We start from the raw sequence: 14,716 nt of genomic DNA, 5'->3' as shown, positions 1-14,716 counted from the left end.
TGCTTACAGACAGCAGCAGGAATTCTGCCCCTAATTTCTGAAGTGCCAAGCACTATCACTGTTTTGTGGTGTTATTCACTCTATTATTAGAGCAACCAAGTAGTAGCTGTTCGCATAGGTTAGAAGGTTGCATTGAGGTGATGAATGATTACAATGCAAATAATCTAAAGTTGATGCTGTTTTCCTGTAGACTGTAAATAATAAGCCTTTGTGAGATTATCCTGGTGATCAGTGAGGATTTCATTATGTTTGAAGTCCGTTTTTGTTTTTGATTGTCAACAGAAGGTAATTAAAAATGTAACACACAAATTGGGATGGTTGGAGACATCAATGATTTGAAAGCCGGGAAGTAACAGGGAGTTGCTTCATTTGAATTTAAGAAAAGTGACATGCTAAGAGGTGGCACGGTCATTATTTTGTAATATACGTTTAAGAATTCAACTTGTACAGAGAAGAATTTTTCTATTTTAGTTATTTATATTCAGTTTAGATGGAAAAAAAACAGTTTACTAATCAATATTGTGTCACCGCTTATTTATTTCGAGATACAGGGCCTCTCTGGCCCTTCGAGCCCAATGTGCCTGCACCACCCAATACAGTCGTGTGGCCAGTTAACCTACTAATCCCTTTGTCTTTGGAGTGTGTGAGGAAACCAGAGCTCCGGGAAGAAAGCCGCTCAGTCACAGGGAGAACTTACAAATACCTTACAGATGACTGCGTGATTGAGGCCGGTTTGCGGGTGCGGTAATATTGTTGTGCCAAGCACCATGCTACTATGGCTCCCCAGTTCGTGTGATTTCTTAATTCATCTTCAGGTAGCTCGATGCAGCCGATGTATGACGGTGATGTTCATACATTTTGAATTGACTGGGTTTTGTAATGATTACGCAAAATATTTATTTATTTATTTATTTTAGTAAGCGATACAGGGAGTAGGCCATTCTGGCCCTCCAAGCAGCGCCACCCCAGCAAGCCCCTGAGAAGCTCCATATAGCCTTAACTTAATAATGGGACAATTAACAGTGATGAGTTAACTTACCCAGCACGTCTTGACTGTGGGAAGAAACCGGAGCACCCAGAGAAACCCCACGCATTCTGCAGGGAGGACGTACAGAGATTCCTTATGGAGGATGCTGGGATTGAACTCTGAACTCTGACATCCTGAGCTGTAATAGTGCCACTCTAACGGGTACACTGTAGTGGCAATATATTTCATTAACTTTATGAAAGTAACTGATCACTATTTCTGATGGGCAAATTCAAGCAATTGAAGCTTTCATTAAAGATGGGGACGGTGATGGCAAAATAACTCATTACAGGAAAATATGTGCTTTTCATTAAATAGTTTAAGGTGCCCAAGCTGCCAATAATGCATCTGATTAGCAGGCAATCCAGTTCAGGAACTGTGCAACTTCTACCTCCAAATAAACGTGTGAGTTTGAATCTTTAGAGCTCTTGTTTCTAAATAGTTGGGCGTAGGCTTAAAGAGGAATCTGCAAGAGAGACCAGAGAACACCTTGTCCAGTTGTGTGGGTAAAACATTAGTGCTTGTGGATGTTTACCTGAGTAATGCATATCAATATTTGATAAAATTTAAAGTTTTAGACTACTTTACCAGTAGTTCTGTAATGGTGCCACAGTATGCTGTTACTGGGGGTGGTGAGTTGTATAAAGAGACAAGTTATTGGGTTGCCCATAGAGGGGGGAAAACACTTTTGTCTCTAATGTCATGCTTTTCAAAAGCCGGAGAGACTGCATCCATCCATTTTCTGAGACGATTAACTCTATCAGAAGTAGTTCATGTTTGTAGGATGGTTTTCCACTATTGATGTCTGCATTTTAAGGGCGAGAAATTTCCTTCTGATCTCCAGATTAAAAGTCTTGAAGCTGACAAACCTTGTTTTTCTCTTTCTGTCCTTTTGGCTTTGCAGGTTAATGACAGCTTATTATCCAAGAATCTTGGAGTGTTCTAGTGCAATTCTGACTGTGTACTGGACAGTTTATTGAGTAAATGCCAATTGCTAGTGATCAAGACCTATCACCATCATTTTATTTATTTTTGGAAACCTTTGGTGGTAATTATCTCCATTAAATGTTGAGGACTTTGTGGGGAGGTTGATTAAGCTAGGCCATCTGGCAGTTCTGGCTGTAGATGTCTGAAAACACCATACACTTATCCTTTCCACTGTGATCTTGGGTAGCATGGTTCTTTTTCAAGGATCATTTTGCCAACTTTACTGAACAGAAAATATGATGTTGCAGAAGTTATTTCTGGCTTGGCAGGCTTTTATAGTTGCATTGGGATTTGAAGTGCTGGGGTACAGATGAGAGGAAATGTGTTGAATTATGCATTTTCTTCATTTGCATTGAATTGTTATACGTGCACTCATTCTACAGTGGATGTTTTTGTACGTGCAGCCTAACACCAACAGCAAAAATTAGGACAGCTCCTACTGCTGCACAGTAGCATTTTTGACATTTGACCATAAATTGTCACTGTTGCATTTTCTATTTAAAACAAACTTCCACAGTTTGATTAGCACCTTTGTTCAAAAGGGAAATTCAAGTATTGTTTCTAAGAGGTTCCAGTGTATTTGAGGTAATTTCATTCAGCATTCTGCACAATTTCATAATGTTGCACATTCCCACCACTCCTTCAGTGCCGCCACCTCCAAAATGCAAATACCTTGCCAGCAATCAGTTTGAATTGGCATTGTTGATATTTCAAAATTTTCAAGTAGAAATGCAATATAAAGTATTATATAATTCCCTTTTGGTCTAAAGTTGTGTCTGTGACATGGATTTGTACAAAAAATATTTCTGCTAGAATCGCTTGGTTCTCTGCAATAAATTATGTAAACAAACATGAAAAAGGTCTGTGTGTTTATGGCATCGTAGCTGCTAATGGCTCCTGTCATTGCTCTTTCTAAATTGCAGTGGGAAGAAATCAGTGTTATGGACGAGCGAAACACGCCGATGCGAACGTACCAGGTGTGTAACGTCATGGAAGCCTATCAGAACAATTGGCTGCGGACTAATTGGATTCCTCGTGATGGTGCCCATCGGATCTATATTGAGATTAAGTTTACTCTCAGAGACTGCAATAGCCTGCCGGGTGTCCCTGGAACTTGCAAAGAGACCTTTAACATCTATTACTATGAATCTAACAACAACAACCTGTGGTACATTAAAGAAAGCCAGTATATAAAGATTGATACCATTGCTGCAGATGAGAGCTTCACCCAAGTGGATGTAGGTGACAGGGTGATGAAATTAAACACTGAGGTGCGGGACATTGGCTCACTGACAAAGAAAGGTTTTTACCTTGCCTTTCAGGATGTGGGTGCCTGTATTGCTTTGGTATCAGTGCGGGTCTATTACAAGAAGTGTCCATTAACAATTCGTAACCTGGCGGAATTTCCAGACAGAGTAACTGAAGGAGACTCCTCTTTGGTGGAGGTCCGTGGCTCCTGCGTGAATAATTCTGAGGAATATGATGTGCCTAAAATGCACTGTAGTGCTGATGGGGGGTGGCTGGTCCCTATTGGACGATGTGTTTGCAAACCAGGATATGAAGAGAAGAAAGACACCTGCCAACGTAAGTAACTTTGATTTTACTAAATTGGGGAGGGAGTTTGGCTTGAAGAAGAAAATGTTTCAATCCTGCACAAATAGAAGCCATATTCCAACTCAATTTTTTGTGATGTGTGAAGTTTTTCAATGATAAAGTTGCTATAAAAAAAGTTGATTTTTGCATGGTAAAACCAATGTAGCAGATGATATGTGCCCTTCAAAGTTGGTAATGTCCTGAAGCTTGGCTTTTCATGAAAATTGGCAGGATTAATTTATGTTATAAGAATAATGGAATGCCAAGATTTCTGTTGAAGCTGTTGGAATGCCTTTCTGAACAGTGCAAAAAAAATCTTCATTTTTAGCACTAAATGGAACAGTGTGAGAGTGTTGTTGAAAATAAAATGGCTGCCTGTTGCAGGAAGGCGCTTAAAATCCTAACTTTTCTTTCAACGTATACTCTGATCCTCTAATGATTAAAAGCCAATGAACAACTGGGCCTAATCTATCTAGCTGTATTTCTTACTGTAGCCTTAGGTATAAAATGATTTACAGTAAAATTTTACAGAATAAAATGAAAGCTGATTTTTAAAACTCCAAATGGGTGTTGTTTATAAACTCAGTAATTGGAAAGGAAAAATTAGAAAACTAAAATCTGGGAATAGTAACAAATGATGGTCTCTGTCCTACTACGTGATGTCTCTTCTAGAAATGCAAGCAGCGTGTGATGTTTAATCCCTGGCTCCTGCCATCTGCGTGTGATTTCAACCTGCTGCTGCAAATTTATTGTCATGCTTTCGAACATGTAGTCGAGTGGGGCATCCTTGTTTTCATGTACCACTGTCTTATTTGACAGGATGGGTTGGCATGGAAGCATTTTTTTGTATTTGGAGACAAATTTTCTATTTTATCAGAATGTAATCCTGCATTGTTCCATTCAATCACCATGCATTTTACCAAAAACATTAAACTTGCAGCACGTAGTTGTAACAAGGATATTTTTTACCTCTGATACTGGTTTTAATCAAGAAATATTTTTCTGATTATATAAATATTCCTTAATCTAAATGCTTTCGGAGGTATAAGAGGGAATATAAATTTACATTTTAAACAGTACATTTTGATTGCATAACCACATGTGGTTTATGACTTCATCTTTACACAGTCATTCTTAAACAAGCCTCTGTTTATCTATTCATTGCCCATAATGTTTTGGGAAGGAGTAGGGCTATTGAAGAAGCCTGTCAAATTACTAGTTCTGATGTTTGCCCAGTTTTATTTCTGTTCTGACAGTTCTTTACAGCAAAGCTGTCAAGTGGTTATCTGGAGATCCTGCAGGGCACATAACAACACAAGCTGCTTTTTCCTGTGTGCCAGCAATACCTCAGGGTGACATCTGAACAGTGCCAAGAGTCACAGAGCTCTGTTCAATTAAATGAACTTGTTGCACTCATTGTTGTAAAAAGGACATTAATGAGGCAAATAACAGGAGGCTAGATCGTGTCCTTTCACTTTCATTGTGTAATGGACACTAAAGGTCATTTAAATTTTCCCTGATGCACAATGGGATACATTGTAAGGAGGCCAAGTTAAAATAGGTAGGTCTGAAATTGTTCTGAATTTGTTTGTCAAGAGGCAACATTATGAAATCTGTAATTAAAAGTGTATCCTGAATTATCATCCAATACCTGAATGAAGAGACACATATTGAAACTGCTTCAATTGCAGCTATGAATACCTACAGAAATATATTATGGAGAGAATAACAATTTTCAGAAAGATTGGATGTCTAGTGAAAATGAAATAATTTGTAGGGCTATGGGGAAAAGATAATGGACTGGGACTAACAGCATAAAGATGACTAATGGCCAGTGTACAGTAGGCTGAGTGAACAGCTCCTTTGTCATAAAGATTCAATATGTTAGAAAACTGCCTTTGGTTACTGACCCTAAACTTGTGCTGGTTGATTGACTACCCATTGCTCTTCATTGTAACTGAATGCCAGTGAGGGGTATAATAGATAGTAAATACTCTAGGACCCAGTTAGCGGGAGCAATGGAAATTTTCTATTCCTTTGAATCATAGAAGCATAGTTTAGAATGCAGAAGTAGATATTTTTCAGGAAAGCCAAATCAACTTGGAAGTTAGAGGAGCTTGTCTGGTTCAGTAAGCAGAATTAGAAAATTAATGAAGATGTACAGATGATCCAGAGTGTGACCAGACATAAAATAGAAGAATATGGCATGATAACAAGGACAGAATTTTTAAAAAAGTTTGCTATAATGCATATGTAATAACATATATGATGAAATGAGCAACATGCATAGAACTTTTTACAATAATTTTATCAGACCAGATCATAAATACAACAATGAGACACCAGAATTAGACTACAGAAAAGTAATGCAAAATTACTTGAAGAATTGTGCCAGGGAAAATTTGCACCCAGCACCTTTACTGATCAGAACAGTAACAGCAGTGATAGCAAATTGTCTGCTCTTTATATTTAAATCACCATCAGTTTGGTGTAGGACAAACCCATAATTTTTTCAACTGTAATACTCACAAGGATTAAGAGAACAAAATCAACTAGGAAATCTTCTCTCAGGTTGAAGAAAAGTGAAAGTCTTTAACATTGTGATTTTTGCTTTTACTTTTGATTTGCTGACTTAAAAATAATTACAAGCCAAAAAAATTACAGTTCTGCAGATTTATCAAAGGCATTGTCAGAGTTGTCATTTTTCATGTGAAATATTAAACTGCCTGTCTGCTTTGTGATCTGGATTTGAAAAATTGTTTGACACTGAAGAACAAGACAGCTCATCCTTGCATCCTTCACATCACTAAATGTAAGAAATTATCTGATCATTTTATGGAATTTCGCCATGCACACATTCACTGTCAGCATTCCAATGTAATGATTACATTTCATAAGTATTGCATGGCTGACATTTCTTGATCTGTTTGTGGAATCAGCAAGGACTTTACTTTTGGAAGGTCCCACAGATGTTTGTGGGTGCGTCAGAAGGTAACTGTTTAACGTCATGGAAGACCTCCTTATAGATGGGTTCTTAACCAAGTTTGGGGATATGGGCAGAGAACATTCCAGCTTCACTGTGAAGAGGTTTCCTTAGACAGTGAAACTTGGGTTACAGGGTAAATTCTGATGCTGTGGTAGAGAAAAGCTAGATATTGGAGTCTTGCTCCATATCCACTTCAACAATTTGACCTATCTATGACCAGCTTAACACAACATGTTTAGTGCAGATATGAACCTAACCTGGTTCTCCAGGATGCTAAATTTTTATTGTAAATGCTGCCATAAATGCTGTGTATAGTGGAAAATGAGATTTTGTTAAGCTGTGTTATGCAAAATGACTCTGTAAGAACTGGTGAGAGTGTGTATTTTGATGATTTAATATTGGAGTTTTTGTAATGGAACCCTAATTGCAAGAGGGTGAGTTTGGGGGGTGGGGAAAGTCATTGTTTTAGTTTACACTGGAAAAGTAGTGTCCTGTTAGACTTAGGCACATTTCTTTTTCTGTACTCTGTACATCTGAGAGAAAAAAAACATAATATAGATCAGCAAAAATAAGATTTTTAATACTCGCTGCCTCTTACAGAGTTTGACAAAAAACTTACATCCTGCTGGCTAGAATTCCCCTACCAGCCTTCTACTGACTTCATTTAGATGTCGTAGGCGAAAGCTTTATTCTCTGTGACCTTCCCGTTCTCGGCAATTGCCTGCGGCCTTCTCTCTTCCATCTCTGGTCCCTCCCCTACACTTCTGCCTTCACCACAGGTGACAGAGTACAGCAGAATTCACTCTCCCAATATCTCCAAGCTTTTTCCCTTTGCTACTTGCCTCTCCCTGTGTAGAAGCTTCTCAAAACCTGTCTTCTCAACTGTAGTTTTAATCTGTATCCGAAATGTGCACTTGGTGCCGTCAATATTTTAAATAAGCTGTATTATTGCATTACTGTAATCAAGTATCTGATTGTCCATCTAGTGTATTTTCACATTATCCAGATAGCTATTACTTTTAATTGAACCAAAAATCATCTTGATTTACCTTGGGCAACAAGACAATGAATTAAGCTGACCGCAGTAATATACTAGCAAGAGTTCCCCATATAAAGCAGACTGCAGCTTTTCATTAAAGCTGCGTGCTGGAAGCCAGATTATTTTACTGAATACGACCCCATAATGCCATATTACTTTGTAAATAAGCAGGTTGTATAATTAATTTTGGCGATGGGGCAGAAAGATTCTAAGAGCCGACTTGTTAAATGGAAGTCTGTTTTTTCTTTCAAGCATGCGCAGTGTGAGGATGTTTCTGACCGATGAGGCATGATTGTGTAATGGTTAGCACAACGCTTTACAGCTGACCCAGGTTCGATTCCCGCCACTGCCTGTCAGGAGTTTGTACTTTCTCGCCTTGACTGCGTGGATTTCCTCCCACAGTCCAAAAGACGTACTGGTTGGTAGGTCAATTGGTCATTATAATTGTCCCGTGATTAGACTAGGGTTGCTGGGTGGCGTGGCTCAAAGCTTCGGAAGGGCGTATTCCATACTGTATCTCAATAAGTTTAAAAAAAAACTAAAAACCATTTGAAGGTTGGATTAATGGAGCGACTGTGGCTTTCCACAGATTGTGCTGCTGTAATGGATCAAACACTTGCACAATGTTGTTGACAATTGTAATTTTGTGATGATTTATGCAATAGTAAAGCGTATAATATGTTTTTAGTTGAGGTGATTCATTGAACACATTGACCAAATCTTGAGGCACCGCCTCAAACTCAGATGATAACTTTTATCAAGGTAGAACTTCTGTTTGACAGAAATTTGCAATTAAATAATTTAGAAGGAGAATCATCGCAGCAATATCCAATTTGTTTTTAATCACAATATCGAAAAAACCACTGAAGTTTGACCAAACCTCTGCATTGGCTAATGAGTCCATGAATGAGAACCAGGGCCACTTGTTGTGACTGTTGCAGGTGGTTAAGCAAGGCAAGTTGAAGTGTGATTGAACAGCCCTGCAGAGGGTCTGTGAAGCAGCAGATGTGATTGCAGGTTCAATTATCCCGTTGCAATTGGAAAGTCTCTAAGCAAGGGCACTGGCAAATGGGTTGTCACCTCGACTACTGTATCTCTGACTTGTCAGAAGATATTACCTGTTTTCTCTCGTGGCACTGCACTTCATATCCCTGCATTTTGGGCCGACTACAACTGGTAAAGTGATGCAATGCACTTGATTTATGGTCTTTGTATCTGAATGACTTAAAATGATGAAGTCACCACATCTTTGTCATCAGCTTTATTCCACTTTCTCCTTCTGTGTTTAGGGTGAATTCTCCCATAAATTATAGAGACATAGAATATTACAGCACAGAGGTAAGTCCTTTGGACCATTTGGTCCATGTTGAACTATTAATCTGCCTAGACTCATCAACCTGCACCTGGACAATAGACCTCCATACCCCTTCCTATCCATGTACCTATCCAAATTGTTCTTCAATTTTGAAATCAAACCTGTGTTGATCAGTTCCACTGACAGCTCATTCCACACACTCACCACCCTCTGAGTGAAGAAGTTTCCCCTCATGTTCCCCTTAAACATTTCACTTTTCACCCTTAACCCATGACCACTAGTTGGAGTCTCACCCAACCTCAGTGTGGAAAAAGCCTGCTTGCATTTACCATATCTATACCCCTCATAATTTGCATAGCTCTATCACATCTCCCCTCATTCTTCTATAGTCTCGGGAATAAAGTCCTAACCAATTCAACCTTTCCCTATAACTTAGATCCACAAGTCCTGGCAACATCCTTGTAAATTTTCTCTTCATTCTTTCAACCTTACTGTCATCTTACCTGTAGGTAGGTGTCCAAAACTACACACAATACACCAAATTGGGCCTCACTGATGTCTTGTACAACTTCAACACAGCATCCCATTTCCTGCCCTCAATACACTGATTTATGAAGGCCAATGTATCAAAAGCTTTCTTTGTGACCCTAACTGTCTGTGACACCCTTTCAAGGAATTATGGATCTATAATCCCAGATCCCTCTGTCTCACTCACTCCTTCTGCTCACCATGCAAGTCCTGCCCTGGTTTGTCCCTGCAAAGTGCAACACCTCACACATTAAATTCCAACTGCCATTTTTAGCCTATTTTTCCAGCTGTTCCTGATCCTGCTGCAAGCTCTGACATCCTTCCTTGCTGTCCACTACACCCCAGTCATCTGCAAATTTGCTAATCCACTTTACCACATTATCATCCAGATCGTTGATATATGTAGATGACAAACAGCAATGGGTCCAGTACTGATCCCTGTGGGTACCACTAGTCACAGGACTCCATCTACTACCACTCTCTGCTTCCCCCATGAAGATGGGTCCAATCCAATTTATTACCTCATTCTTAGTGCCAAGCGACTGAACCTTCGTGACCAGCCTGCCACGTGCGACCTTGTCAATGACCTTGCTAAATACCATGTAGTCAACATCCATTGCCTTGCTTTTATCAACTTTTCTGGTAACTTCCTTGAAGATCTCTAGACAATTGGACATACATGATCTATAACACACAAAGGCATCCTGACTAGCCCCAATCTATCCAAATACTTGTATATCTAGTCCCTTGGAATACCTTCCAATAACTTATCCACTACTGATGTCAGGCTCACTGGCCTGTAATTTCCAGGTTTATTGTTAGAGCCTTTCTTAAACAAAGGAACATCATTGGCTATCCTCCTCTAGGACCACACCCGTAGTTAAAGAGGTTTTAATTATTTCTGCTAGGGCACCTGCAGTTTCTGTACCAGCCTCCCACAGGTTCTGATTTAACAACTTGTCAGGGCCTGTGATTTATCCACACTAATTTTCTTAAATACAGCAGTCACCTCCTCCTCTGTAACCTATTTACAGTCCATGCCCACACTGCTTCTTTGCCTCACTTTTATAAACTTTTTGTCCATCTCCTGAGTAAATGTAGATGCAAAAAAAGTCCATTTTAAGATCTCTGCCATCATGCATAGATGACCATTCTAATCTTCCAGAGGAACAGTTTTGTTTATTGTTATCCTTTTGCTCTTATCATATCTGTAGAAGCCCTTAGGATTTTCCTTTACCTTGTCTGCCAGAGCTACCTCATACCTTCTGTTAGCTCTTCTGATTTCCTTCTTAAGTATTCTCTTGCATTTTTTATACTCAAGTACCCCATTTGCTCCTTCCTGCCTATACCTGTTATGCATTTCCTTCGTTTTCTTAACCATTTTTGCTGATTTCTTTAGCCTATAGTCCTACTGTATATCTAACTCTTCCTTGAATATATTTTAATGATTTAGCCACAACTTCCTTCTGTGATACAGAATTCCAAAGGTCTATCACTCTATTGGAATTTCACATCTGAATCCTAAATGACTCACACCATATCCCTAGGTTGTGATCCTTGAGCCTGGACTACCTCACCACAAGAAACATCCTTCCATCTAGTTGATCAGTCCTGTCAGTATTTTATAAATTTCTCATGAAGTCTCCCCCCTCATTTCTAAACTCCAGCAAGCATAAAACCATTCAGCTCAGCCTTTCATCATTGGTTATTTCTGTCATCCCAGAAATCTGGTGAATCTTCACTGCACCCAATCTATTATGAAAACATTGTTCATCGCATAAGGAGACAAAAATAACACACAATACTCAAGGTGTGATCTCACCAAGGTTCTACAGAACTGCAATAGGACATCTCTATTTCTGAACTAAATTCTCTCACCATTAAAGCCAACATTCCAGGTAATCAGTTGAAAATTTTCTGAAGATTATCTTGGAGTACTTTTCTGTTTAAATGGAAGTTGCTGTATTGTGAGATAGAGTTCACTAAAGATGCATAGTGCATCAATGTGCTAGTGCAAAACACAAGCTACTTATAACTGAACACGATAGCGTTATTAGTATGATGGTGTCATGTGATGACATCATAGTTTGTGGGGTGCAAACAATCAGCTGCATGGCCAAAACTCAAGAGTATGTTCCAAGCTTTTCTTTCTCACTGCAGCTTGCCTTTAACCTCACCAAATTTAATATCTTGATAAATGTGTAATTTTGTGCTGGCTGAACTTCAAAGTACATTAAATTGAAATTGTTACACTAACGTGTAGCCTCTCACGACTTTTGTAGCAGTCTTTGTGAGCAAACATCTATTCTAGGGTTTTGTTCTGGTGAAAATGTTCTCTGAGGCCTTCCTCTGATTTTATTAAGTTGATGGTGAATCCAAGGCTGTAACAGCCCCATGGCCTTCATGAAATTGTGACTTCTGTGATCACATTGGCTCCTAACAGCAGTTTTAGAATGCAACCTCCCTATCTCTATAAAGTTTTCTAGGCCTACAAGAATGTAGGATCCCTTGTATGTACTTTGGCAGTTGAAGATCTGGTTACCAACTACTTGGGTCATAAACTCTGGAATTTTCCCTATAAACCTAGTTTTTGTTCTACCTGTTTTCCTCTTTTTTTTTAAAAGACCCATGTTAAAATGGCCTCTTTAATCAAGCATTTCACCATTGGCCTGTTCTTTCCTAATATGGCTCAATGTTATGGCTTCTTGTTATGGCTTGTACTACTACTCCTGCACTTTGGGGCATTTTATTAATAATAGATGGATGTTGTTGCCAGCCTTAGCTCCAGAGTACAGTGAACCTAGCAGAAGTAAAAAATATTGTTGAATTGAAAATACTGTCTTTCTTTCATGTATTCTTTGAACTATTTTGATTGTTGGTCAGAAGTATATGGGCTGAAAAAATTTGTATTCCACGTTTGATATCGATGACCATCTTCTGTCTCTTAACTTAGTGAAAGCACATCCAAGTGACCAATGGAAGTAACTTGGTGATTTGTGACAGGTGATGTGATTGAACTCAGCAGAACACTTCTCACCAGAACTGCTTAATGGTGAGCCAGCACTTAAATCTTCTCAGTCATTGAAATCTTATTTTCAATTTTAGTTAGGTCCGATGATTAGGTCATTGTCACTGATCATGAATTCAATTCAGCATGGACACAGCCTGCTTTTTAGTGTCATGTGGTCATCTTCAGAATCGGGTTTAATGTCACTGGCATATGTTGTGAATTTTGTTGTTTTGTGGCAGCTGTATGTCTCTGTCACCATCCCATGAAATGTAGTTGTTGTGCTTTCTTTGGGACTGAATTAATATGCTGGGGCCTGTATATCTCTCCAGGAACTTGAAACTGCTCACCCTTTCCACTGTTGATCCCTCATTAAGGACTGGTGTGTGTTCCCTCGACTTCCCCTTCCTGAAGTCCACAATCAGTTCCTTGGTCTTGCTAATGTTGAGTGCAAGGTTGTTGTTGCGACACCACTCAACCAACTGATCCATCTTGTTTCTGTACACTGCGTCTGAAATTCTGCCAACAATAGTAGTGTCACCAGCAAATTTATAGATGATGTTTGAGCTGTGCCATGCCACACAGTCGAGGGTGTGAGAGAGCAGAGCAGTGGGCTAAGTATGCATCCTCGAGGTTGATTGTCAGTGTGGAGGAGATGTTAGTTCTGATCCACACTGACTGTGGTCTCCCGGTGAGAAGTACAGAATCCAGTTGTAGAGGGATGTATAGAAGCTCACGTTCTGGAGCTTCTTGTTTTAAAGTGAAGGTATGATGGTGAGCTGTAATCAATAAACAGCAGCCTGATACAGGGATTGCTATTGAGCAGGCGATCCAAAGCAGAGTGGAGATGGCATCCGCTGTAGACCTATTACGGCAACATGCAAATTGCAGTGGGTTCAGGTCTTTCCTTGGGTAGTACCCGCTGAAGTTATCTTGGACTTGGGTGCATAACACAGACTTCGCAATACTAGGATGTTGTCTGCTGTTGGCTAGTTAAAAGGGCCTTGTCTTCACAATTATATTTACCAGCCATCATTCCATATGCAACCTGATGGTCTTGCAAGAAACATTTGTGCTAAATCCGTCCCAAGGGATAAGACCAAGCAGTCTTCCCGCAGATGAGTTCAAGATCTTGCTGCTTAGCTGCTGAAAGGAACAGTGAACTTGCAACGACCACTGAGGAGTGACCATCCACTTTATTAAGACTCGTATTTTACCCTGGAATAATAATTCCTGCCAGTTCCTCTTTGGTGACTTATTTCAACGTGAGTAACTTTGGACAATTTAGAAGGCTGCTGCCAGCCCCATTGAATCTAACTGTTAATTACACATCCATTACAACTGCCTGTCATTTTGTGTTACCGTTATCAGACGTTTAAACTCAGTCGCATTCCCCAGGCGAGGCAGGCTTTTATTCCTAAAATCAGATGCTTTTAAATCCTGTGCAGTAAACAAAAAGGTCAAAGTGAAAAGTATCATCAGTCTTTTATTCAGAATCTTCAGCGTAGCTGCAGCGTTCATATGAAGGGCTATTCAATCGGTAGTGATAAAAAGCTTTTGAGGACATTAAAGCAGCCTTTATGCTTGATTGATGGCTCTGTTTGGATGTGATAAGGTGTGAAGTTGTAAAGCAGAGGGGTCCAGTTTACTAAAAATAGACCAAAACAGAGCAGAGTTTCAATTACAGGTAATAGTGTAATTAAGATGTACTTTTTAAAAAATGTTTAGATTTAAGTGATACCCTCCTTCTAGTTTGGGGGCATAGATTTGAAATGAAAACAATTCACCTGGTAAAAATATTATCTGCAGTTTCTTCTTCAAATGGATTTTGGGATTGAGTGGGACTTGCTTCCACTCCAGTCTTGAGGGCTCTCAGGTGGTTGATAAGTTGGCTCAGGTGGCTCTCAGGTTCCAATGAGAGAACTGCTGACTGGCAGATAGAGATTGCGGGGTTGGTGGGTAGTTTGGGAGCTATTTTCTTTCTTGCACATGGTTTGTGTTTGCTTTTGATGCATGGTCTTGAGACAGTCAAACCTGGATTCTTCTCCGCTTTGTTCAGCGAGCCCCCTGTAGTTACAAGGGATATTGTGTTTCTTCAAGGAGGCTATCAGGACATCAAAATGTTAAGTAAATGCTTCAACAACCCTTTCTAGCAGGGTTTATCAGGATTATTAAGTTGAAAGTTTAAAAATATCTCACAAGGTAATAATTTGGTCATAGTTGCTTTTTTAAGT

At 39.4% G+C, this 14,716-nt stretch overlaps 1 protein-coding gene across 2 annotated transcripts in view; it reads left to right on the top strand.

The window, feature by feature from the left end:
• epha4b (eph receptor A4b) overlaps window positions 1-14,716 on the top strand; it is a 361,017-nt gene that overhangs the window by 51,526 nt on the left and 294,775 nt on the right. For both annotated transcript variants that reach the window (XM_073040810.1, XM_073040809.1), the window contains exon 3: window positions 2,938-3,598. In XM_073040810.1, coding sequence (XP_072896911.1) covers window positions 2,938-3,598 — 661 coding nt within the window. The remainder of the gene's footprint in view (window positions 1-2,937; window positions 3,599-14,716) is intronic.

Source organism: Hemitrygon akajei, chromosome 3 (assembly GCF_048418815.1).
Source record: "Hemitrygon akajei chromosome 3, sHemAka1.3, whole genome shotgun sequence".
NCBI classification, from domain to species: Eukaryota; Metazoa; Chordata; class Chondrichthyes; order Myliobatiformes; family Dasyatidae; genus Hemitrygon; species Hemitrygon akajei.
This window is presented reverse-complemented; position numbering and strand designations above follow the sequence as displayed.